Source organism: Zonotrichia albicollis, chromosome 6 (genome assembly GCF_047830755.1).
Source record: "Zonotrichia albicollis isolate bZonAlb1 chromosome 6, bZonAlb1.hap1, whole genome shotgun sequence".
NCBI lineage: Eukaryota > Metazoa > Chordata > Aves > Passeriformes > Passerellidae > Zonotrichia > Zonotrichia albicollis.
In genome coordinates, this window is record NC_133824.1 from 33,033,322 (window position 1) to 33,060,782 (window position 27,461).

The following is a 27,461-nucleotide window of genomic DNA, read 5'->3' on the forward strand; positions in this document are numbered from 1 at the left end:
CCCCCAAAAATCTATCCTTTGAAACATACCTTATGTGCATGCACAGCCAACCATTCAAAACTTGACAAAGATCATATCTGTGAAGAGGCTTTATAAAATCATGCTTAACCCTTTTCTCCTCTGTGATACTTAAATAATATCTGATTTTGTAATTTTCTCCTGATTGCTTCTTTTCACACAAGATGTGTAAGGAATAGAATTAGGGTTTTAGGGCAGGGGTAGGTACGTGTTTGGGTTATTCTGGTTCCTATCTGCTGCAACCGTTTATATGTTTGTTTTCAAAAAATATGTTCTTATGAATTTATGGTTTTAAAAATACTTCTTATTTATTACCCACATTGGTTAAGAGTAGTTCATATTTTTGCAAAGATTTTTGGTGAGCATATTTTTTAATACTTATTTTCTAAGATGTACCTTTGCAAGAGTGCAAGTTAGAACAGTCACATCTTTTTGTAAATGGCCTGAGATTAAAAGTATTCCTTTAGGAACTGAGTCCACTTTTGTGGTGCAATTCTGATTACTTGAAATTGCATCAGGTACCACATAGTTTTTATGTTGTATTTAAAATGCCTTAGGTGAGAAGTTACTGTACTTTTTCTTTTGCCAATATGATGCTTCGTAAAAACCTTGCTTGTGGGCTAGAAAAAAGCACAGATGTATGTTAATGTTGCAGAAGATAAATGGAATGAAAGGTATTTTGTAGTGTGAGTTTTAAAAATTATGTGCATGAATATTGTGGTATGGTGAGCTTGGAGAGTTACCATAGTCTGTATATGGTTATAAACAATATTGTGTGAGCAGATCTGAGTTGATTTTAGAAGCATTCTAGATTTCATTGGTGTAAAATAGTAATAAATCTGAGTTTTTTATAGGTTGTTCTTTCACTATTCTGTATCCAGTAGACCTGGAAGAGCCCTTTCAAGGACACTTATTACAGATGTAGTAGGTGTGACTGCAAAACTGGAAATCTTTACGATAATTTTTGTACTTATTTAAAGGAAACTTGAGAGGTAGTAATAATCAAATCAAAGTATTACATAATGTTGTTTCCTAAAACCAGTAGTTTTACCTAAATGTTTTACTTGCTATTAGGATTATGATATGACTTCCAAAGACTCTCCCTGTTGCATATAGGTGATACAAGGCTTTTAGGAATAGGAGAGGTTAAAATTAGAATTTTTGTAATGTCCCATTTTCTTGCATGGAAACTGTGAAGCTGCGTATGCCTTCATCCTTGTCCCAGCCTTTCTTTATTTTTGCAATACATGAATGCTTCGTAATATTCATGTGCTTCTTTATGTATTGCTGGGTAGTCAATTTTTTATATTTTAGGGTATTTTGATGGAAGATAAACCTGGCAGTTTAGGAACCAGTAATTTCAGAGTTCTCCTCAGGGGAATAGAAAATCTTGTTAAATGGATTCATACTGTGTTCATGTTATGAATACATCACATTTGGACTATATTTCCTTCCTAGACTCTTTTAAATATTGCATTTTGTAGAATCTGCAATTCTTTTAATAAATATGATAGCCTGTTTCTTACTCTGAATTAGGAGTGTGTGTTATAAAGCAGAACAGAGGTGGAAAAGGGCAAAATGTCATCAAACACATAAAACTAAACACCTACATATTATTCTTACAGTTATGTAGCTTCAGAAAGAGGAGATCAGATTTAATTTTGAAAGAGCACTAGAGTTGCTTTAATGTAGCAGGTGCTGAGGCTGGTAGAGAATCCTAACTCAAGATCAATTAATCATAAACAACTCTATTAAAGTAGTCCTGTCAATTACTCTGGGCAATTTTTTGGATCCTTTAAACCTGTAGAAAACATTAAAGGGGCTTGGATAGAAGAATGGTTTTGGGTTGATAAAAATTTAAATACTATAGTACAGTTTCCTATGACATGTATTTAAAATATCTCAAGTTTGAAGCTGAGCTTATTGCACGGTGTGGGAAGAATGATGATAATTGAACTAAATGGTGGCCACCTCTGCTCTTTTTACTGGTTTTTGTGCAATTCTGAGTTAAGGGAAGCAAGGCGTGCAGTGGATATAAATCAGTGCTGATGAGGTCTATGTTGATCTAAATTGATAAGGGATGTTGCTCTTTATTTGCAGATAACATTGACTCTTTCTTTCAGTTTATTTCCTGGGGAGGTTTTATCTTAAGAGGCTGAAGTGACAGCCTGTATTCTTTTTGTTTGTGTGTGCTAGTGGTCATTAATAATTGAACGTGATTTTCTTCTTGGGAAGAGAAAAAAGTGAGAGGGGAAAAGGCAATCATAATATGGCTTTTGGTAGTTACAATCCTAGTTCCTTACAAAGAACTTGGATATAAATGAAAGAATGAGAAAGTATTTGAGTATGAACTAGTGAAATCTTACATTTTTCCTTTTGCTGATAAATTAGTGTAACCTTTTAGATATCTTGGAAATAGGAAAAGGTTAGAATGGTTTTTATAATTTATGGATTTTTAAAAACTATTTTTACAATTATTTTACACAGTATGGCAGTTCTTCTAGCTAAATTGAATGTCACTATGATTAATTTTTAAGGGGTTCTTTTTGCCTTCAGAGATCCAGACTAGAGATCCATTGCTTTGTCATTGCCCCTTTGTCATTGCACCTGAAGGTGATGAGAAAGTGGCCTCAGTCATATGGATTATGTACACAGAATTATTTTTTTAAAATCTGGATTGCTGGCAAAGGACAAAGCAGAAACAGTTTATCTCTACAGCATAATCTTTTTGACGTTTAAAGTTATCCAGTAATATCTTTATTTGATGAGTTAATTATGGGAAAGATAATTTATATTTGCTATCAGATGGTAGGAAGCATGCAAACATCACACCTTTTAACTATAGAGAATTGAAATAAGCTTTGTTTATTAGCTTGATTGACCATTTAAGTGGCTTATAATGATGTTTATTTTGGATTCATAACCTAATTACAGTTTTACCATAGTAATAAGTGAAGGATACTCTGTACTAGATGCTTACTGATGTGTTTTTTATTACTGCTTAGAATCATCCTAGTTTAGATAAATTTACTTTAAACTCACTTCTCATATTTTAAGGAGTAAAATAGTTGTCAGGACTTTGGTAAGAATTCTTTTTCCCATAAGAATTCCTGTTTTTCAACAGGCATTCTTATTCATGAGTATGCATAATGACTAGGATATTCTGCACTAGAGGTTACCTGCATGGATGCTATGAGACTAGACAAGGATTTTAATTCAAACACTTTTCCCTCAAATGTTATATCCAGCTCAGCTGAAGTACTTGTAGAGGGTAATAACTGCCAAGCTGTGCTGGTTGCAGAGAAGAATCTTTTCCCTAATTTTGAGACTGGATGAAAGTGAGGAAGACAGCAATTCCAAGTCTGATGAGGTAACAGATGTAGAGACACAACTGGAAAAAGAATAAGCTATCTTCGTTTAATCCTAAAATGATGTGATTTTTGGAAGTCTAAGCAACTAGCTTAGAGACTGTCCCTGCCTCCCACCTCTTTTATCTAACAGTCTAAGTATAATAAAAATTTTTATTGCAGTGTGCCAAAGCAAGAAGAATGTTAAATGGCAAAATGGTACTTTTCTTTTTAAGATCTTAATTATATCAAATGCTTAACATTACTGTGCTTCTTTCATATCATCCACAACCATCCTTCTGTAGGATTCTCTAATTGCTACTTTACAGACTTTCCTTATGCTAAGAGGATGTGTGCACTGTCTCAAACTGCTTATGGTAATGATTTTCTATCCTTGCACCCTATTGTTCCTCACAGACTCTACTTTTAGGGTATGTGACTTGTACAGGATAAGCTCTTTCATTTTTTTTTGGCAATTTTGTGGTTAGTTGTTCTTTAACAACTCAAATTGTGGTACCAAGCTGGCAGATCACAAACACATTTCCATCTGGTGGTTTTAAATTAGTGTAAGAATGTAAATGTCTTTCAATATACTTTTTAAAGGCTTATTTGTATTGTCTTGTACATGGCAATCCAATACTCTATCTCAGTAGGATATAACACCATACATTTGTTGTAGAAACAAATTTTCAAATTGATTGTTGAAACAGATTATATTTAGGGAGTGCACATGCTTAAGATTAGGATATTTTACACAGTTCTGACATGCTTGTTCCATCATTGCATGGAAAAGCAGATGTACAAGCAGTTAATGATAATTCCTTTTTGTTTACCATGGTAGTTTTAGAACACAAATATTTTTTTCAGTAATTTGATTATCCCTAGTAGGATTGGGATAGGATAGCTTTAGTGGGAAGCTTTAAGACTGCAGAGTTTTTTAGTAAATTTCTGTCAGGCTATGTAACTGCTCCTTCCTCCGCCTCTCCTACTCCCTTCTGAAAAAACATGCTTGAATGCTGTGCTTCATGTGATGCACTTTTCTGATGCTCACATTAGGTGTTCTCTTCACCTGTTCCAGGGAAAATGAACTTTTCATCAGTCCCTGAAATTTTATTGGAATTTAGTTATCCAGACCTGAGAGACACTAAAGAAATAACATCTCAGTAGGATATTTAGAATGCTTGAATTTCTTTTTTACAGGGAAGATGCTCCCTCAAACCACTGTTTTCTCTATGCCAGAGGCATCTTTTGTCTGTCAAGGACTCTTCCTGTGCATGGTGCTGTGAAACTCTGTGTGTTTGTGTGTGGAGAGAGTATCTGTTTCTTTTTATGCTCATATTCCTCTATGAAAGAAGAATCATCTTCATATTTTGCAAGAATTCTGTATTCTTTGCAGTTCTAAAGACTTCTCATTGCACATATTTTTCTTTCTGGGGTCAGCTCTTACAATATAAAATGTGGAATAATTTTTAACCAGAAGGGTAATTTCTCTTGAAATGAAAAGGGTTTTTAATTTCCCTGCATTAAATTGGAGGCAAGAAGATGTTAGCATCTAATTTTTAAACATTAATAATTTTGCTTTATTAATATATGGATTCAAGTTGAGATGATGAACAAACTTCACTAATGGCCTCAGGGCTGATTTATGGCCCATAGATTTCAGGATATGTGTTTCCATACTTCTCCTGTGCTCACATATCAGAAATTTAACAGATGGATGTTACAATTGCTGATGGTTTTTTAGGTGATCTACACTTCAGAATACCAGAGTTGTCATAAAAAAATCATGATAGTGGTACATTTAAGATGGTTGGATCTTTTTCTGAGTCCAGGCAATACATGGAAATCATCCTGTGTGGATGTGTAGGAAGACATAACTGGAGATCAAGTGCTGGAGCCCTGGTTCTCCTAGAAGATATGGCCAGGGCTCAAGAGCAGAATGGATTTGTTTGTGTGCCAGTCAGGTTAACAGTTAAACTGCCACAGATATTATTTTCACAAGCAGAGCCTTGGATTGTTCTTGTTGGTGAGTGGAAGTCTTGTAAACAACACAGTTTAGGGTCAGGACCTTGCAGCTGTGTTGTGCACTGTTTTTCTCCTATGGGATTGGGCTTTTAAAATCTTTATGTTAATATGTTTAATTTCTTCTGGTTGTAAGGAATTCTGATGAAGAATTATCAGTACAACAGTATGAAATAAAAAATTAGTGGAGACCTGAATTGTTAATGCAAATTTATCAAATAATTATATTTATAAATCATGCAATTTCTTTATTTTCTGTATCCTAGGATACCAGATGGTCCCATTGATCAGGGACCAGCTGCAGGAAAGGTACATGCTTTAGAGGAGCAACTTCTAAAGGCCAAAGAACAGATAGAAAACTATAAGAAGCGGACAGGAGATGGTTGGTAGATGATTTTTCTTTTAATTCTAAAGCAAGTTTTGATGTTTTGCTATTTCATATCACAGATGTATTGGCTTCTTAACAAATAATTCAGCTACAATTACTGATGCTTTTATGCATTTTTTTTTTAAAGTAGGTGGCCTTGGAAAAGACCATGAAATACTGAGAAGGAGGATTGAAAATGGGGCTAAGGAGCTTTGGTTTTTCCTCCAGAGTGAACTGAAGAAGTTAAAAAATCTAGAAGGAAGCGAACTGCAAACACGCATTGATGAATTTCTGTCTGATTTGGGTCATCAGGAAAGGTACTTTCATTAGTTGGTTCTGACCTTTAATTTAACTGTCATTATATTATTCAAAGATGTGTGGCAATTATAGTTTTCATTGTTGTCAATCATCAGGCCTCCTTATTGTTGGAGTACCTTTTGTATTTTATTAAAATATTCTGCACGAGTTTTGTTTGTGCTGAACAAAATTAATCCAAGAACTGTTAAAAATTCAGTGACATATGTCTGTAAGCATATTATAACTGTTCCCAACAGGATTGCAATGACAGTTTGTGTCTCATCAGTAAACAGTTATACAAAAATAGCTGAATTGACTAAATACACTACCTTAAATCGTTGCCCTGAAAAAAAGCTGTGATCTCTATATGTGAACATCTGTAATAAAGCAAGAGCCTTTGAAAATAATATAGTAAAGGGAAAAAATCATAAGAATTTTCAATTCCTTAGAAATAATGCAAACACTATTTAAAACATAAAGACAATATGAATTTGGTTATTAAGATGGGCAAATAGTATAGTCCATTAAATTTTGTAATTTAATATTCCGCAATTCCAAAATCCATTTTGTCACAGATTGATTGAGTTGAAAGTGAGAAGGGACTATTCAATTATTGAGAGTTATTATTTATATAGAAGACATGATTAAATGTCATCCAATTAGTTCTCTGCCAAGTGCTGTTTTATATATTTGACTGAAATAAAAGTAGTGCTTGGCTGAAGTGGAATTTTCCAAAAGACTTGAGGTCTTCACTTGAACAGTGAATTGGCAGAGAAGTGTCACTTCCCTGGGCAGTTTCAATAGTTATCTCCTCTTAGAAATATTTTTTTCCACAGAACTTATTTCCATCTGGGCTTCTTGAACTTTAGGTCATGGATTCTTATGTACCTTTTAAACTATCTCTGCTAAAAACTGGAGCAAGTAGTCTAATACCAGACTTTCTGACGTTTGTCATGGTAACAGAATCACTTATGTGCATGTTATTGCTCTGTTTGTAAAGCCAGGATGAGGCAGTCACCACAGTGAAACTTTGAATAATGATGTGTGTGTTTGGTGCCAGAAGGTTCTTATGTTGCTGCCTTCCAGGATGAGTTCTTTCCCTTAGTCCTTTCCATTGTACGCCAATGATTATTAATTCATTAAGTCTTAATTTTCCACCTTGACGCCCTTATGTTCACATGTCACTGTACTTCAGGATGAGGTGAAACCCATTTGGGAGGTGCATAAACTCCTTCGCATGGAGTTATAAAACTGCCCTGTAGACCTCTGGAAGTTGAGATGAATCTCACTGTGGTAGTGAAACAAGTTTGTATATGATGCAAGCAATCACAACTACTCTTTTTTTTTTCCTCTGAGAATTTTTGTGTTGAGTACAAGTATTCTTTCAGTTGTCCAGGTGGTTATTAAATGTAGAATAATCTGAAGGCTGTTTAGTCTTTGTAATAGATCTGTGTAGATCTTCCTATCTGGTGAGGTCCTCAAAGAAGACTTAAGTAATTTAAGCTAAAATCAAACAGCCGTAAACTAGTTTTTATTAAACTGAATCTAGACAATCTGTTTGCAGTGTAAAAATTCAAAGGCATTGCATTAGAAAAAAACAGATAAAAAATGTTTCTACGATATTCAGCCTGTGTTCCTGCTGCATTTGCAGTGTTGCCTTCAAGCAGTAGAATTATATTGTGTTGCAGAATGCACAATTTGGTTCCTCTAGTCCTGAGGAAGCTTTTTCCTGCACCTTTGTGGTCGAGCTGTCTCCTTCTTTCCCTTTAATGTTTCAGTGTTGTTGTATGAATTGCAGGAAGATTCCCGGTCTGTGTGCACATCCTTTGGCATGTGATGCACTGCTGCCTCTGGGGTCTTCTTTGCCCTTACAATGCACAGTACCTCCCCAGGGAAGGAACAGTCTCATCTTCCCTCCACACTGTCCATCTGCTTGCTTCTCTAAAGGAACAGAGCATAAGTTTGGAATGAGCAAATCAGATGTTTGTCATTCACTTTGAGAAGCATGGGTTTTTGCTTTTTTTTTTTTTTTTTTTTTGGGGTTTTTTTGGTCTGTTTTGGGTTGGATTTTTTTTTGTTTGGTTTTTTGTTGTTTTGTTTTTTACTTATTGTCTGTTTTGTTTGTTGGTTTGATCTTTTAAGTACATGTGCGCTTCTTGAATTTTTTTAAAGGAATTAAACCTGTTGTCAAATGCTCTTTTGTTTACAGTGTTGTCTTTAAAAAGTTATATTTTAGATAAATGGAACACTGCAAGTGCAGCTGGTATTACTTTTATACAAATACATGCACATATACATAAAGATATCTCAGAAATTTTAATATATATTATAATCTACTGTTTGGATTAGAAAGATTACTGTTTATTATAAGTACTTAAAGGAGTTTTTCATGCTGTCCTTATGTGGGAAAACAAAGAGGTGGGTATCAAATGATGAGGTACCTATGTAAGGAGAGAGGTTCATGCTTATTTTGTTTTGTTGGTGAGGAAAGCCTTCTGGGTCATAGATTAGGACTTGCTTTTTAAGAGATTATAAACTTTAGTTTCTCTGATTCTGGACAAATATTAGAGTTCTTTGTTAATTTTGGTGATGTTAAGCAAATTGTTTACTACTCATATGATAGTGCTTCTTGTTGGATGCTTTAATCACTGTTGGCTATGCCCTAGGAGCTGTGTGGATTTTCTCCAGGGCAGTGCTGGTCTCACCTAAGTATTTGTCAAGTATTTCAGTACTGATTCTGTTTGAGAAACAGTGTTGCCCAACACAAGATTTTCCTTGAGAATTACATAATTGTATTCTCAGAGTTGCTATAGGAAAGGGGGCTGTTGAGAGTAAATTCATCTAAACATTGGAAAGACTATTTAATATTGAGTTATTAAAACAGAGCAAATTAATCCTCTAGTTGTCATGGTTGTTTCCTGTGTTGACAAATGTTGTTTGCAAGGTGGCTGTTACTGAGTTAGTTTCATTCCTTCTCCCAGGGAGTAGCTGTCATCAGGGATTTTGTGGTAACTGACCAACATTTGATGCACAGTATTCGGAGAAATTTTCACATTATTTCCTTTGAATTACATATTTTCCTTGGAGTTTTTATTTGTTGATGTAAAATTTTAGGAGATTTAAATTTTTTCATATGACTGGAATAAATGTCTAGACTGATTGTTAAAAACGCCCACACTTCCCCCCTTTTTTTGGCAATCAAATACAGATGAAACACAGACAGAGTTTTTTTCCTCCATTCTGCTTTCCAGGAAAAAAAGACTTTTAAGTGCAGCTCCAAGATTTATTTTATGATATGAAGCAACAACAGCAACAAGTTGATGTTGTTGGTTAGTAGCCCAGAGCAAGTGTGATGCAGCAGATATCTGCAGTGCCACTGAGTGAGGTTTCCTACCATTTCAGCACCTGCAGTAGCCTCTAATAACCCTGTGCAGGCTCATCCTTTGTCTGCACTGAGCTATCTTGGGCTCACGGGTCACCTCTCCCTGTGCTTTTAACTCTCGGAGCATGACCCGGTGCTTTGGTATTTGCGTCTCTTCTAAGTCTGTATTAATAAGTTATCACAGTGATCTGTCACACTCCAAAAACCTTAGCAGATGTAGCTAGAAAATGCACTTTTCTGAGCAGTAACAATCAAAGAAGAAAGGACTCTGTGACTGTGTCTTAAAATAGCGCTACTTTCTCATCATTTCTGTGTGATAACACCTGTGAATTTTTCACTTCCCGGTTTACTTCAGGGTTTTATAATTTTTTTTAAAGGAGATTATGGATACTGTCTGAAAACTCTTTCATGAATTTGTAACATTTCCTGCAAATCATTTGATACTTTTTATGGTTTCTACTGAGCAAAGCTGCCTTTATTTAATGTGATGAGTCACTGAGGCTGTGTAAGGACACTCACCCATTTCTCTTACCTCAAAAATTATCAAAGTAATTATAATTCCTCCATAAGGCTAATTATTAAAACTTAGCTACTGCCTTTCCTTTGTCGTGGTCACCATAGCCAGTAATATAAAAAACAAAATTTGGGCAACACTTTTTTTCTGTAGAAATAGGAAAAATTAGTTAAGAGCTGACAAAATTTTTATTGTTGTTTTTTAATTGGTAAACTTTGTATTTTCGGTTATTTTCCCAATATTTAATGGAAATATATTTCTATAAAATATAGGGAGAGTACACTGATTACTTGCATCACAGGTACTGAAATGACTTAAGGCTAATGAAAGAGCATTTGAAAAAGGTTTAAAAAAGTGGCTATGTGGTTGCATGGCTGCTTTTAATGAAAGAGGATTTAAAATAAAAATAATGTTTGAACCTTGAAACCTTGACTTTGTATTTTTTTGTTAAACACCCAACTTGGTTACATCCTGATTGGGAGGAAAAACATATTTAAACTCCTGAGAAAATGCATTGGTTTCCTTTTCTAGTATGCCTACTAGCCTATGTGTTTTCTATAAATAGGGAAACCGTCTTAAGAGCAAACCCTTAATGTGTCCAGTTATCTGTATATAATGCATTGTATCAGAGCTAATCCATCGTTAGGTCTGTTCTAATTCTCTTTGAACTGTGTGTGCATGTTACTGTATTTTGTGTCTTTAATAGTTCCTGATTGAAAACTAGTTACCTGGTGATGCTTAAAATTAATTTTTATGCAAAGCCACAATGGGGTGTTTCAAGCTCAATTACCTTGTAAAAGAAAATCGACTTTATATAGTTTCAGATTACAATGTAGATAAAGTTCCTGCAGTTGATTGACAGAAGGTGAGGATTACTGCTGCTGAATAATTTGGGTAAAATGTTTAATACAATAATAGTAGATGCTATAGTCAGTGTCTCTGTTACCCTGTGTAGAAGCATAAGGATAAAGACCAGAATGAGAATAAAATTACAGATCCATAAATCCAGTTATTAAATTAGCAAGAAAAGTTTATCTGATAACTCTGCTGATAAATCAAGTTAGGGCACCTCTATCTTTATCTCGATGTTTTCTGCTTCAATATTGGGACATTGAAGTAGTTTACTAGTAGGGAAGTGCAGCCTCTCAATTATGGACACGGGGCAGCCTTGGCTAATTGGATTTGTGCTTCCAGTGCTAACAAGTACTGCCAACAGCTTGACAAGACCACTTCAGATGTTGCTAGGAAATGTATTTTTCTTACCTTCAGACTGTTTTTTGGTCACCTTCCAAATTTCTCTGCCTTTGTTCTGCTGCTTCTCTTTCTAGTGCTCCAACTTTTGGTTTATCAAGAATTTCAGGCAATAAAAGCAGCATCTGAAGTTCAGATGAAAGTATAAAGAGAAGTGGTTCAAACTTATAACTTTAGCATTGTTATGGAGATATGTTTAGCAATATTAAATATTCTCAATCTATGAAACCTGCTCTGAAATTAATGCTTCTGAGTTGGGCCATCTTTTACTTTTAGAATAACTGTTAACATTTCTAGAAACACTTTGAATAGTTTGTCTCTAGTTTTCTATTTCTTCCCAAAAGCCACAGAGATTAAAAAAAAAAAAAATTCCAGGGTGGTACTGTTTGGACAAAATCAGTAATTTTAACTTAGCTGCAAATTTTAACAAATGCTGTATATAATTTTTATTTTTGTGATGATGAGTTCTTTATCCTTGTATTTGGCCAATGAAATGTTATAGCCCTAAGAAGAGAATCTCTAATGTATTAGATAATCTCGATTTAATATTTCACAGTTCTTCAAAATTCATGTTTTGTAGTGTGGACTTGCATGGCCATGAGTCTGTTTAGAATTTCTAATTTTTAATTGCTGATGGGTGTGGAACATTTGTTATATGAAGGATGCAGTCAGTCTAGCTTGGCTGCTGTTTGAATTGCGCAGAAGGAGATGGGATGAAGAAACTGATTTTGAAGCTGCAATTGAAATACCTCTTTAATTTTCTTTGATTTAATTTAATGCTCCAAATTGTTAATGTTAAGATTGTTTTCTGCTGTTGTTTATAGGTCAATAATGACCGACTTGTACTACCTCAGTCAAACAGATGGAGCTGGAGATTGGCGAGAAAAAGAGGCCAAAGATCTAACAGATTTGGTACAGAGAAGAATAACTTATTTACAGGTAAGAGGATAGAGCTTTTGAATCAAGGGAAACATTTTTTCCTTCTTGCATATGTAGCGCTTAGCTAAACTTTGCAATAGAATAATTACATCACTGTTTAAAAGTGAATGTTGGTATGTGAAGGAATTATGTGGAAAATAAATTATTACATTTGTTTCAAACATTATTTTATGTGTATAGGGAAGGGAATATTCAAAGGAAATCATTGGGGTTTGTATTTTTGTTGTTGGCTATTTTGGTTTATTTGTTTCTTTGTGGGTGTTTTTTTGGATCCATGTTTTTTTCTGGGCTGTACTTACCTATTTCAATTCTTCACTTTATTGTAAAAAAAATTGTCTGGTTGATTTTTTAAAATTTGTTTTATTCTTTAGAGTATCAAAACACATTAATTTGTTTGCATAGTTTTAAAACAAAATTTAAAAGTCCTTGTATCAAACTTCTGAACTAGCAGCACATTTTTAAAAACATAGGGAAGCAAAATTGAAGTGCTTCTATAGTGTATTGTCTAGTCCTAGATTGTTTCAACAGATGTTTGAGACTTCTCTAGATGCTCATATTTTTGAGTTGATAAGGACTTTTTAATATGCGTGCTTGTTTGTGTGTGAATAAAATCTAAATAAAATGTGATCTGAAGGTGTTGGGACTTTTTTCATGACTGAATGCATGCAGCTATTTATGTACTGATCAAAAAGATACTTAATTTAGTCTGTTTTATTCGTACTTGGTTTATTTTTTATGGCATGTGTGGAGCTGTTTTGTATGGTCACTCCTAATGCCCAATCTTTTCTCTTGTGTAAATAGCTGAATTTGTTTCTCAGATTCTCATTATTTCACAGTTCAGCTGTTAGAATCTTCTCTTCTGTGACCAAGCTATGTATATGTTGCTTGTGAAATAAAAAAGACAGCCTTCTGAGGAAAAAACCATCTCTCTAAATTGTGCAGGAGTCATCACTTTTATTGTACTTCTTCAACTCCTTTCTGAGAACTGTTCCTTATTTTTTAATTTTGATACCACTGTTTGGCAATAGTATATCATAACTACTTTTCATGCTGATAAATGTAGCCTTTCTCTACCTTTTCCTTGTCTTTCACTTTCCATTTGTTGTCCTGTTTAGTAACATAACTGTGCAAGTCATCAAAAAGAGCACAAAATTATTTGCTTTAACAAATATGCACCAACGTAAAGCAGTCAAATGGTTTGAAATTGCACACATTTATATACCTCTATTAATAATAAAATAAAATGAAAAAATTTAACAACCCTTGTCCCTGAAGTTGATGCAAAAAAAAAAAATTATATGGGCCATATTTGTAATTGTTTTTTAGTTAAGTATGAAAGTACTGCATAGCTTTTTTCTGGTACATGTTGAACATTGACAGCTGCATTATTTTGGGACATCTCCCTGGGAAGTCATTCAGCTGAATGATTGCGAGTAGTGATGACTGCTACTTCATTTGGATGATATTACCATAAATTTGATTTAATGAGGCTACATGAAACTAGTTTCCTATAGTTGGAGCAACATTTTAAAAGCTAGGACTTTATATTTAAGGAAAAGGCCTTATTTTCAGAGATCTTTTTTATCAAACAGGTGTAGAAAATGTGCAAGAGAAGTCAGATAAGATCACCCGTAGTGCCGTAATCAAGTGAATAAATAATTATGAAGGCAGCAGTTTTTTGTCCCTTCTCTTTTGTGCCTATTTTTGTTCTGTTTATTTTAGGAAGTTTGTGATTCAGCATGCAGTCTCACAATAGCAGAATATTTTTGCCTCTGATTTAAAAAGAATCCAAAACTTTTTGTTCAGCTTTGAAGGTTAAAAATGCAATCAGGTGAGAAAGGTTACTAAGTACTCAACAACACTTCAATTCTATTAGTCATAGTTTGCCATATTCAAGTCATATTCTGCTATACTATTTATTTGGGGCTTTGTATGTATGCAAAGAGCAGAAAGTTGGTCACAAGACTTTTTTCTGAGCTTTCTGGACTTTGCAGTATTTTTGTGGTTTAATGTGTCACTTAGATTTTTCTGTCTTAAAGTGTATTAAATCCTCTCCTTCACATTAAAATTACTGATTAATATTTTTAATAAAAGTCCTCATGCTAAAATGACAAAAGCAATAAAAAATGCTTTGGGCACTTTGCATGCATGCAAGGGGAGGCACCCCATAGAACTGTAATTAATCAAATCATAAGTATATTATATGTTTTTAGTATAATAACCACCTAAGGAAGTGTGGTTACTGCTGATATCTGTGTGAGGTTTTCTCTAGGATTGAGGAACATACTGTGTTAAAGTCCATGTGCATGCTGGGATGTTTCACTGAAGCTGAAACTTGCGTGTCACAGAAGGGTAGGTGTAAACTAGAGGAATTTATATTAGAGGAAGGTTTGAGATCTCTGACTCTCAAATCAATTACCTACTATTTCTGACTAGGGAGAGAAGAATGTTTTCTTCCCGGAGCTGAAAGAAATTTCTGGTGGTTTGTTTGGATTTTTTGTTTCTTCGCGTGGTCTGCCTCCAAATTCTTGAGGGGAGCTGGGGTATGAAAAGGAAGGATTACAAATGACATCACAAAATAAGGGGAATAGAAGATAGTATTAATTACGTTTGTGATAACTAGGATGAGAAAAACCAATTTTTGACATATTTCTCTAAAAAATGGGATTTTCTAAGATTTTGAGTGGGACTCTCTTCTCCAGCAGACTGTGTAGCATCAAAGAATAAAATATCTGTTGAAAATATAAAAAAAAGAACAGCTTTGTTAATGAGTATCATACTGTGTTTATAAGGTTGCTCAGTAAATGGTAGCAGATTGCTTGCCCACTCCACTCTAATCTGTTGTGATTCATTTGATTAAGTACATTTCTCTGAACTGTGTTCAGTTCTCTGAACTGTAAATTCACTAGCACAGTATTTTCTCATACAGTAAAATGTATGTTAAGGAGCAGGGTTTACTTTTGCCAGTTTGTGGTGTGTTTTGATGGCTGACTACACACTTGAAAGCGCTGGAGGATGGTGAGGCATTGAGGCAGCACTTGGGACAATATTCCCACCTGATCCTGCTTTCTGTGAATAGGCCAACCAAGAGCCCTGGAAGAGGAGTACAGTGGAAACCCTGAATTTTGTGAGAGCAACAGTATATGCCCATGTTCTTTGTGATGGAAGACCATTAAGTCCATCTTACCAGTTGAAAAATCTGCTTTTATTTTAGATGGTATTCTCTTTCATAGAAATAGGTAATTCTAACCATTTTGCTATTCTGAAAATTTGTTAATTTTTTCAGTTGCATTGTTCGTAGAAGTTATTCTGGGGAAGATAAAAGGTGTAAACTCTGGAATGGCTTGATGATCTAATCTTCTATATATTGAAGTATGTTTTGTGTAATTGGACAGGTGTAGGTTTTTTGTTTGGGATTTTATGTGGGTTTGTTTAATTTTTGTTAGGATTTTTTTGGTATTTCTTTTTACTGCAGTTTTATGGCTGTTACATTACAGGACTTGACATTCGTGGAGGTCCCTTTCATCCCTCTCTTGATTATATAGGTCATTAAATTGGAGATAGGAGTGTGATCAGCAGTGTCGTTATGGTTGAGAACAGAATGTACTACCCACTCAAATCAGGGATTTATAATTCTTTTCTGTGACTTTGTGACAGGAGGAAAAATCTTTTGTCAGTCTTCATTGGTTTTGAAATTGTTCTTTATCAGCTCAATATTGGTTGCTTTGGTTGGCAGTTGTGGTTATGAACACCCAAACTATTCTGATGCTTGAAATGCGACTTTTCTTCCTTATCAATGGGTAGTATTTTCACCTTTTCCTGGAAACCAGTTGAAACTGCAATATATCCAAGTATCTCTACTCTCCTTTTCTTTTAAAATTCTCAATAGACAATTGAAGCTCAGGTAGTGCTTTTTCTTTTTGCTACTTGAATATAGCAATTCGAAAAAACACCACAGTCATAAAGAAATTAGTTAAATAGCTTCCTTAAGTCACAAACTAATATGTATAGTTTTTAGTTAAGTCTACAAACAATGATAAATCCCAAGTAAGTGCATTATATTAACATTGATAAGCAGTCACACTATCAAATTACATTTCATTGTGTGATTACTACTTGATTTCCATAATATTGTTCATAAGCTATTATATGAAGTTTTCCTTTACATGAAAGAAAGTGAGAAGGGCATACCTTGACAATATTTCAAATATGCCATTGATTAAATGCTTTCATTTTAGAGGACAAAAGCATTTAGAGGTAATGACAAGGGTAGAAAGCTTATCTAAGGTCATTTTCTAAAAATTCACAGACATTATTCCATTCCAAAAGAATAATGTTGTAGCTTTACCCAAGCTGGTAACAAATACCCACCAGACACTCCCTTGTCCTTCCTGGTAGGACAGGGAGGAGAAGAAAACCCAAAAAAAAAAAAACCCAAAAAAAACCCAACACAAAATCCAAAAAACCCCCGTCAAAAAAAAAAACAAAACAAAAACAAAACAAACCACAAAACAAAAAAAAAAACCCAAAACCCAAACCACCCGCAGAAAAACCCCATTGTGTGTTGAGATAAGAACAGTTTAATAACTGAAACCAAGCAAAATATGATAATATTAACGACAGTAGTAATAATAAAAATATAATACTGCTGATAATCACGATATGAGAACATATTTTTTCATGGAGTTTTTTCTATGTGGACTTCTACAGAATACTAAAAAGGCCTTCTTTCTCTTCTGGAAGACTCTGGGAAATACATTTGTTATAATTTCAAAAGATACCTGTTGGATTTAGTCTCAAGTTATCCATTAAATTTGTGATGACAAAAGTACTGGTCTGAGGAATAAAAATCTTGAACAAAATTTTTATTTCATTTATTGTTTTCATACCTAATTAGGCTTTGAATCAGGTATATTTAAAAAGAAAAATATAAACTGCTTATGGTATAGCACATGTTTCAGAGTTTTGGATTTGTTTTGGTACCTCCACCCCTCCCTGTCTGAATTGTCATCCCCTCCTTTACATAACTGAATGCACAAAGTTTTATTTTAAATTGTTTTAGGATTCAGAACATTCAGATTATCTTTTAGATCGCTTGAAGGAGTGATCTCAGTTCTCCGGACAGGGATCACTGTTGTTTGAAGATTTGATTTGACTGTTGCAAATTTACAGAAAATTTTATTTTTAGTGTAGGTGTGAAAGAAACAGAAATTATATTGGTGCTCCAATATCAGTATCCTTGTACCTTATATGAAATGTTAATCCTGGAGATTTTGTGGAAGACCTTTCTGGAATTTAGAGCTATGTCTAGAGCCATGCAAGTATGAATACATACAAAAAAAGTACTATCTTTTACGTAAAGAAAAACTTCTGTTGATTATGATGTTGTCTTGTCCACATACCTGGAAATTCCACATGCCTAAAAATATTTATTAGTTTGTACTTTTAAACATAGCATTCAAACAATGTAGCCATTTGCCCGCTGTCTTATGGTTTTTTGGTTTGTGGAAGTGAAATATGTTATTTTATGGAAAGTGTATGCAGATTACAATTCTGTCCTTTATCATTCTGCTTGGGAATGTGTTTTGCATTCTGTATTTGCTATGTGGTCAGCTAGCCTGGGAAGCAGTCCCTTAATAAGTATTTGTTTTATTCTGTACCATTTGTTTTATTCTGGATGTTGTAGACAGGTGGAAATTTTCTTTCATTGGGTGACATACATACTTATTGAAAGAGAACTAACAAACTTGAAAAATTGCCAAAGGAAAAAGCATTCTAACACTGAGAATCATGTTGATGAAATGTGAGCTCGGAGTCCAAATGTTGTCTTTTTCTGACAGATTTACAAATGAGAAAGTAATTTAAAATCTTGAATGTATTCTATTTTATATTAGGATAGTGAAGTATGTTCAGTAACTGTTCATGCTCGCAGTGAAGAATTCACATAAAATTTTCATGGAGCTGAAGCTTACTCATCCATTTTAGTCGGAGATGTGTTATAGCAGCGCGGCTTCTGTGATTTATGACATTTGCCAGTTTTACAGAAAAACGCAAGCCTTTGGTGTAGCTTCTCTTCAGCTCCACTTTCTCACCCATCCTTACAGAACCCGAAGGATTGCAGCAAGGCTAAGAAACTCGTGTGTAACATCAACAAAGGCTGTGGCTATGGCTGCCAGCTTCACCACGTGGTGTACTGCTTCATGATCGCGTACGGCACGCAGCGCACGCTGATCCTGGAGTCGCAGAACTGGCGCTACGCCACGGGCGGCTGGGAGACCGTGTTCCGGCCCGTCAGCGAGACCTGCACCGACAGGGCGGGTGCCACCACGGGCCACTGGTCAGGTAAGGCTGGGTGGGCCGCCCTCGGCGCTCTTCCTGCTTCTGCGCACCTTCGTTCCCATGGAATTAATCTGTTGTCTCCTTCGTGTTGTGTGCAGCATGATAACTGTGGCTGCAGCTGGGTATGTAAGCACCTTTGCATCTTATTTGCCCACTGTAGTTAAAAACAAATTCCTTCATAAGATAGCTCTGCATTGGTAGAGTCTTTATAGTACAAAAGTTTAGTATTTGAGACTTAAATTGCAAATTTTCAGCAGGGTGCTACTGTGTTCTCTGCTAGATATTCTGATTTTCATGGGAGGAGAGTGTTAAATAGAGGCTGCTGTTAATAAACTTCTTAGGAAATAAGGGATGTTTCCAATATTAAGCAACTGAAATATAAAACAAATGGTGTCCGATAGTCACACCCCAACAAAATAAACAAATAGTTGAAATAACTCCTAATGCAAGCTGAACAGATCCAAAATTCATGCTATAAAAACAATGCCAATGTTAAAATATGAATTTTTATTTGTATGTCAGCAAGTCGGTTCTTTCTTACATCATGCTGAGCAATTTGCCTAGAGTTAGATGGACACTGATGTTTGGAGGATCAGGTAGCTTTGTTTGTGTCCAAGTAAACAGTGTTTGTTTTAAATTGCTTCTTTCTCCATGTGATTGGTAGTCAAAACATAACATCTTCAGTCTTTTCACTAGGACACTGCATACCCAGTGCATATGGAATCTTAAATTAACTCTTAAAATTTTACAGATCTGAAATTAACTTAATCAGATTTACAAAATCCGCTTTTTTACAGGTTGCATGTAAACTTGTGGGTTTACTCATTGAATCAGCATTTGCACATTGAAATAGCATCTGTTCTTCAGAGCTTCAAGATGCTACAAAATTAGCTTTGAGAATGCTAGTTAGTTTTTGTGAATGAGATTTTTTTTTTTGCAAAAAGTGTTTCTTAGGAATGGTTGGATGTTTTATAAAAACAGCTATAAGTGGAGAACAGATATTGAGAACTCCAGATGAAGTTTTATTTGTGTTTGGATAAGTTAGTAAGTGAGTCTATAGTCTGGACATGGTTCTCAGTGTGGACTCCTATATGTGACTCCAGAATTTAGATGCAGGCAGTTTTGTGAACAACTTCAGAGCCCAGTAAGCTGGAAAACAGTTCACTCATGCACACATGGCTTCAAAAGGTCATATATTTAATGAAAATCTATTTAAATAGATGATGGTTTACTGCAATGTAGGCTTTTGCTGGTGAAAATAAAAATAATGTTTTATTTTAGGTTCCTAAGTGAGGGTACTTATTTTTTTTCTTTTTTTTTCTTTTTTTTTTCTTTTTTTTTTTTTGCTTTTCAATTAGTTCCTAGATCAGAATGAATAATTTGAAGGCTGAGCACATGAAATACCCTGATGAAATCAATTATTTTTTAAATAATGAATGCCACTAATTTGAGTTTTGGTGTTGTAGAGATAGAGGGCTATGAAAGACAAACTTTCTGTAGTTGGTGTGTTGGCCAGCCATGCTATAAACTGTGTTAAATTGTGATCTTGTGCAGTGGCTTGGTCAGTGAAGATGGAGGATTCTGACCAGGGATCTCTTTACGAGCCTCAGCCTGGCTTCAGTGGGAGTCGATATTACTGCTAAATTTTAGAGACTGTATCTTGCTGAAGATTTCTGTGTGCTTTTTATGTCTCCCTAAATCTATATAGATTTTTATTTACTTGTATATCTATTTATTTATTCCCTGTTTTTTCAGGGACAAATAAGTCTGAAATTCTTAGCTCTAGTTAGGAGCAGTTGGTTTGCAAAACAATGCGTTTAATTTTTTTTCTCTACAAATTCTGAAATCAGTGTGGGATTTTCTATAATTTCAAAATAAATGTATTAAAATGCCTTGATGTTTATCAATTTTCATTTTTCATAAACAAAACATTTCTCCTATGTAGTGTAGGGATTTTTAAATTTTTTAAAATTATGTTTCAAAAATATTCATACTAATGAATAATTTTAGCAAGTGTTCAATGTAAATTATGGAAATAGGCCAAGTCAGAAAAATATATCCTCTAAGAGAGATGTTTTCATGTTATTTGCAGACCTGAATAGGTAATAATATAGTAAAAAGTGCTTCATGACAAAATTGTTTAAATTTGTTTATCTATTAATTGCTCCTGATTGACATTTTTTAGTTTTATTCACAACACGAAATTTTGCAGTTTCTGAGCTTTATCTTCAGTGAAACAATTTGGAATGTAATACCTTCTCCAAGAATTAAGAAGCTTATATAAGATGCGAATGCATATAGTTCTGGAATTTTCTTTGTCCAGTCCTCTCCTGACTGGGTATAAAAGCTAACCTTGTTTTTGGGATTTGGGAAGTAGAGTGACTTTTAATGAGCAAGCTGATATTTGCCTGATAGCAGAAGATTAGTAAGACGTTCTCATTGCTGAAGAATTAAGGGTCAGCTCAGCCTATGTCACGTCTTGGAGGAGTTGTTTGTGTTTGACGTGGTAGTTCTGGAATCAAGTTCAGCTTTTCTGGCTTAAACATATTAAAGGATTGAGAATTCTATTGCAGATTTCTGTAAATGCAACAGTTATTTTACACTGTGGCATAAGTTTTCCTTGTCCTTTGTTTCACTCATACTGTCTTTCTAGAGAAAAAAATCTAGAGAGATTGTTGTCTTCTTAGTTCTAAAATGATATCTTGCCTGTAATTGCACCTTGCCTGTAGTTTGTTTTTCCTTTGCTATCTATGCTCAAACTGTTTATAAATAATTTGAGCAGGAATTTTTATAAGAAACATGAATGATTTACTAGTAGTAAGAGCCAAAATGTAGATAACTTCTGAAGAGATATTTATCATGAAATTTTTGATAATTTTATTTAAATTAATTAATTAGCCAGGTCATAATGTTATTATCATTGCTGCATGCTAAAACAAAGCCTCCTCTTACCATTTTTTCCTTGCTGATTTATGATGTTATGGTGGCATTCTCCAATAATAAATTGAAAGAGGTCTGCAAAATAACTAGACCAAAAAATCATAAATTAAAAAGAAAACAGATTAATAGGAAGGACAGATTAATGTACTGTTAGAAGTCATATTTGCATGTCAAGCTGGTGAATGAAGGGATGTAGAGGTAAAGAAGCCATCTACTTGCTTTAAATAACAGTATGCGCTCCTTCCCATAAGGCCTAAAAACCAGAAAGATCAAAGATAACTTGAAAAAGGAAACCTGAAACAAAGTTTCCTGCAGTTATTCTTGAATATTGATTTTGCTGCCTCTAACTATGGTTTGATGAATTAATGCTTTTGAGGAAGGGATACCCAGAAGGGAGAAAATGGCAGAACTCTTCATTTGTTGGTAGTGCCAGCTTTTAAGTATTAATTAAACTACAATCTTAAAATATAAATTAACTAATATGCTTATATGTATAATTCAAGAATGAGGATACAGTGGGTACACAAAATGAATGTTTAATTTATTAAAGTCTATCTGGCAACGGTAATCAAAAGGACTAAATAAAAATTGCAAAATCAAACCATAAAAAGTTGTACAGAATTAATTGCAATAAATTAGGAAGTTTCACTCCATGAACTAGATATTCCTTGACAGTAGTTTTTTATGAAAATCAGCTGAATATTTAGTATTGGCCTAAAAAAACCCACTTTAACTTGCATACAATTGTATGAATTGTGTTTTGCCCCCGCATCTCACTCTTGTTTATAAACATTTGCTGAAAGAATGGATTAATTTCTAGTTCTAATTCTTAACATTGTGTTTATACAGTGGCTTTCATTAGTTGCATTTTAATTCAGACAAGTTCCATTTCTATGAAGCAAGCTGGAGAATGGTGATTTGAGAGAACAGAGTGGAAGAGCAACCTCTCCGAATTTTCCCTTTTTTCAGTTCTGTTAATCTTGAAATCGAGCTACTGATGCTGTGTAGATTTTTCGTCTTCAAGGTGCCTTGTAAGATACTCTGTGTAAAGACACTTGTCTGTGTAAATACAGAATATATTTAGGAAGTGGTAACTTTTAAAAGGACCTTGGAATTCTATTGAAGTAGGTCTGAGTTTTCAGAGCAATGCAGTAGTCTAGAAGAGCTAAGTGTGATCCTTGTTCATGTCTAAGTGGAGGGTTATGGAATAATAGCAAGAAGCTTTTTTCACTGTGCAGAGCAAAGATGGGCTGCAGGACACTGTCTACTTCTGTTATCTGGCCTTCAAAATGAATATTGATAAATCTGAAAGGATTCTGAGAAAGACCTACACTGATTCGAGGACATAAAAATCTGCTTTACAGTTGGAGATTAAAAACCATAATTCTGTTCTAAAATAAAGCAAGTTTTAAAAGCTGGTCCTGCCACATTTTATAGGTATTTCTATATGCGAAATATTTCTAGACAAAGAAATATCTTTAGACAAAGATGTGGCTGGATTATTTTGATTAGAGATGAGATCTGCTTTTAACAATGACTCGCTGCTGCTGTTGACCCCTATTATGGCAATGGGTCCAGAAACAGAAAAGCAAAAAAAATGCATGATCTGACATTGGAATTACAGGAGATGCAGTCTTTTCTTGTAACTAGCTTTATTTCTTTTGGGGATTTTCAACCAGAAGAGTATTTGCCTTTTTGTGTTTTGGAGTGGGTATGGGTTTTTTAAAATTTGTTTTGTAGTGATACTTTTAGTATTGTCTTAAAACTTGTGTCATGAAGTTCACTTGTGCAGTCCCAAATATGCCATACTAAACTAAATTACTTTGTATTTTAAGGAGGTTGTAATAAAATACATCTGTGTGTTCTTTCATGCTATAATCAATCAAGCCAAGTTGATCCTGATTAAGCCGTTCATGTGGCCTAAACATACCACCAGTTCTCATCTAATTATATGAGGAATTGCATCAAATCTAATCCATTCTTGCTAAAATAATGGTGTTCTTGGAAGTTGTTTTGCATGTCAGTGGCATCTTTCAACAGGATGGGAGATAAATGGGAAATACTTTAATTGAAATACAGCTGTTGTCCAGTAAATTTTCTGACAGCAGAAGTAAGAATGTCTGTATTTCTTTAAAGGCTGATGTATATAATCATGCTATCTGTCAAAAAATGTTCAAGAAGCAAAAACATTGGGCTTGTTTATAGTGAGTTGTCTTTATGTCGTTGCTAATTTAGGTGAAGATTTGATGTCTGCATAAAATGCAATTGAGTGTTTGATAATAGTTCCTTACATTGGCAGGACTATAAACAGATAGGAAACACATGAGAATTCTTTAACTGCATTGAAATGAAGGAACGTAGCCTAAATGTGCCCTGACTGAAGAAAATTACTTTCCAAAAAGCAGGGGCTTCTTTCCCTACATTTCTTGATAAGGGGAAGCTGAAGACTTAGAAATCCAAAGAGTGCATGGAGGTAGGGAAAAGGATTCTTGCCTTTGTTCTGTTCAGTGGTAGGAATAATCGATCATGCATTTGATCACAGATCTTATGGTGTTTGCATGGAATTCTACACTTTAAAGCATGACCTCTGCTTTTTCCTAACAGGTTGATGTTGCCCCCCCACAATGTAGTAGCCAAACTAGTACCTGGAGGTTAGTGGTTAATTTCAAACTTTCCTCATAAGCATTAAATCATGGACAAAAATTTACAGATTGGTAAACAAAATGTCCATTACAAACTGGAAAAAATGTTTTTGCTTAATTGTCACCCTTTTAAGGACTTTTTAATAAGCAAAAGAGCTACAAATTGGCTTAATATTAGAGTTTATTTGATTTTTATTTTGAAAAGCTTTTTTCAAAAATTTTTTACTTGAAAAGTTGTACTGCAGCATGCACAGTAGGGAAGAATAGTGTGTTTTGTACTGAAATGAAAAATATCAGTTTTTTTTTTTTTAAATATGAAGAGATGGCATGAGGTAAACTAAGTATGGTAGGTCTCAAACAAACTGCAAAGTTTGAAATTTGAATCTGAGTTCTTTGTTTGGCTGCAAAAATTTCAATCCAAACTGAAGCATTATTAGGTTTTTGGGGAATTAGGACCTGAATTCAAGTTTTGAACAACTTTTTAATGTTGTCACTGGTCATTACAACATTCTAGTTAGGTAATATTACCTATTTTAAAGTAATCTTTAAACAAGGATAACCTGAGCTGGCAGGTGTGGAGTTGAATTCAAGTCATCCAAACCCTTCCCATGTCTTGAAAATGATTACTGCCATTTCCAGGTGGGAGACATCCCAGAGCACTGCCAGTTATGGTTATGGCTCTGGTGCTTGGGAATATATCAGTTATTTTGGTGGCCATTTTTCCTCTTCATGCAGCTACTCTTAGTTCTTTGCAGTAGCACAAGGCTGGGCATTTCATTCATTTCAGTGTAACTTCACCAAGTCCTAAAGGTTTTTGTCTTTTTACATTTGAGTAATGAATTAAACGAGAACCTTAAAATGTCAGCTAATTCTCAAGATGTATCTCTTGTCTAGATTTAGAATGTCATATTGAAAAGCTGCTTATAGGCAAATGGCTCTGAATAAAATTTTTCCACCATGTGAAACAACTGAAAGTTAAACTTAGACTTTTAAGGCAGAAATACTTTATTGCATTTTTTATGTTTGTTTCTCAATCTTTAGGCCTTCAGCCAACTGATACATTTCTACTGTTGTGAACAGATAATAAATTTAAAAAGCTGCCTTTTATTGCATTTTTGAAGACCCACATTAATTTTAACATTTGATTTAATTTAGCATTTCAAATGCAACAATAATACTTACTTTAGTACCATATTTTTGGCACTGCATGTCCATGAATGTGATTGTGCTAATTGTAGAGAAATCTTTGGAAGATGTTTTCCTGTAGCTGGTATTATATAAATTCTGAATACAAACCTGAACAAAACAGGTTGGTTTTTTTTTGCAAGTAGCTTTAACTAAACTAGTGCTTTTAAGTTTCCTGTAATGTGAAAATTAACAATAGTTTGTTACTGTAATAGTTATGGAGCAAGCATCTCTATTTCTGTGTGATTTTTCTTGATTTTTTTCTTAATGCTTCCCTTACAGTTTCCCCTTGACTGAAGATCAGAAAAATTTCCTTTTCCATTATTGCAGGCTTACACCCTTGATTTTCTCCTTTCATGTTGGTACACCATAGGAAGTAGAATGCATCCTTGTTTCTTTCAGATGCATTGTTAAGGTGACGTGTGCTTCACTGCTATGAATCTCAAACAACATGGAAGGTTTATTCTCTCCTGTTTTATTTATGGGTAACTGAAGTGTCCTTTTGTCTACAAATACCTTGAGAGCTGTGTTCCATCTGGGCTTGCATATGGAGGTACTTTTACTAATTCATTGAAAGAGGAGTCCTCCAAGCGTTCAAATTAGAACAATACAAGATTAGGAGTTATATGAACCACTATCTCAAAGAGACTGTAAATGTCTTGTCTAAACTGGGAGTGCTTCTCCATTAGATGTCTGGACAGGCAGCTGCAAATATTAAGCTCCATTGTCATGACCTGTTGGAAGCTTCTAGGTCATGAAATATTAAATACTATCTGCATGTTGTCTTGTTTTTTACATGCTTATACATGACTGTTACAGACTCGAGTGTATGTCCAGTCAGCATATGCAGGCAAGAGACAAGTCCCTGAAGCTGTTGAAGGATTATTGTAAAATTAAGCTATTTTCTATTACAGAAAAGATAACCTAATATTCAGAGCAAGTGTTTGGAACTATTTTCAAATATATAATAATTAACATTAGACTGAAATAGAGAATAAGCTTCAGTGCAATTGTTTGAAATCAAATCGGAAACTGGTTTTTCATCAATATTGTTGTAATGATCTTTTTTATGTGTTCCTGAGTTATTTGAACTATTCTTACATATGATCTTACTTTTAAAACATCAATTCTGTTTACTTGAATGACTAGACTTGGATAACATGGAAAAACCCTTTTGCATTTATAGAAGTGTATTTGCCTTTACAAATACATTTCATTATATTTTCTGGCAGCCAGGGAATTGGAGCTCCTCTTTAGCAGGTACCCCTTTCATATCAGCTCTTTAGATTAAATGGGGCATTGTTCAAAAGCAGTTTGAATATATAAAGATAAAAGAAAAAATAAATTGCTAGTAAGCTTCTTGATTTCTACCTAGTTTGATGGTCTTCTGACTGCTCTGTGAAGTCCGTTTGTGCAATCTCTTCATCTGTTTCCAGATCTCTTTCCAGCTGACATGCTGGGTGTCTAAACAATTGAGGATGGGAAAAATCTTTACTTTTTAATGTTCTCTCAAAGTGATGTGACAGTTGCCACATAAAGCTTCTGGTAAGCTATGAGAAGTTTTCAGTAGAGTGAAACAGAAATATTGATCTTTATAGTGCAGCTCACCCGAACTGCTTGAAAGGGAACAAGAGGCTCTAAAGGCACCACTGCTTTTGTTTTTTAAGAGAGAGCTATTGCAAATGCAGAAATTGTTGCGCTCAGTTGAGGCCTCCATCAGGTCAAAAGGGAAAGCATTCACTGGAATCTCATCACTTGTTAGGACAGTAAGAGCACTGTTCATCTTTGTGCTGTAGTTTTGATTATGGATGGGATTATCAAAGAACTGGAATAACATGGGAAAATAAACGTTATTGCAATACTGTCACTTGTGTTACAAAGACATGTTGGTAGTTCAGTAGCTCTGGGAGTTACAGTTTTTGCAGGAGCAGAAAAGACTATCATTAAAGTTCTACTTTTCAGGAGGGAGATGATAAAATAGTATCTTTACAGATTTATTTGAGACAAGATTCTTGTGAGAGCAAAAATCTTGTCCTCATGCTTTACCTTTCTATCTGCTCTATTTAAACCTAAATTAATTTAAGTCCTGAATGTTGGATGAATTTTGGCCAAATTTTACTAAAATAAATAGGTCTTGTTAAAAATCCTCACAATAGGTAGATTGTGTGTGTGTAAAGAGCAACTGAAGTCAACATTCAGGCCTGTGAGGAAGCGAGAG

General features: G+C 34.4%; 1 protein-coding gene across 6 annotated transcripts in view; it reads left to right on the forward strand.

Annotated features, from left to right (window-relative positions):
• Positions 1–27,461, forward strand: part of FUT8 (fucosyltransferase 8) — a 97,534-nt gene that overhangs the window by 54,542 nt on the left and 15,531 nt on the right. For 5 of the 6 annotated variants that reach the window (XM_005480117.4, XM_074543165.1, XM_005480115.4 and 2 more), the window contains 4 exons: positions 5,654–5,769; positions 5,903–6,071; positions 12,023–12,137; positions 18,242–18,479. In XM_005480117.4, the coding sequence (XP_005480174.1) occupies positions 5,654–5,769; positions 5,903–6,071; positions 12,023–12,137; positions 18,242–18,479 (638 nt within the window). The remainder of the gene's footprint in view (positions 1–5,653; positions 5,770–5,902; positions 6,072–12,022; positions 12,138–18,241; positions 18,480–27,461) is intronic. The other variant, XM_005480118.4, reaches the window with a different exon arrangement.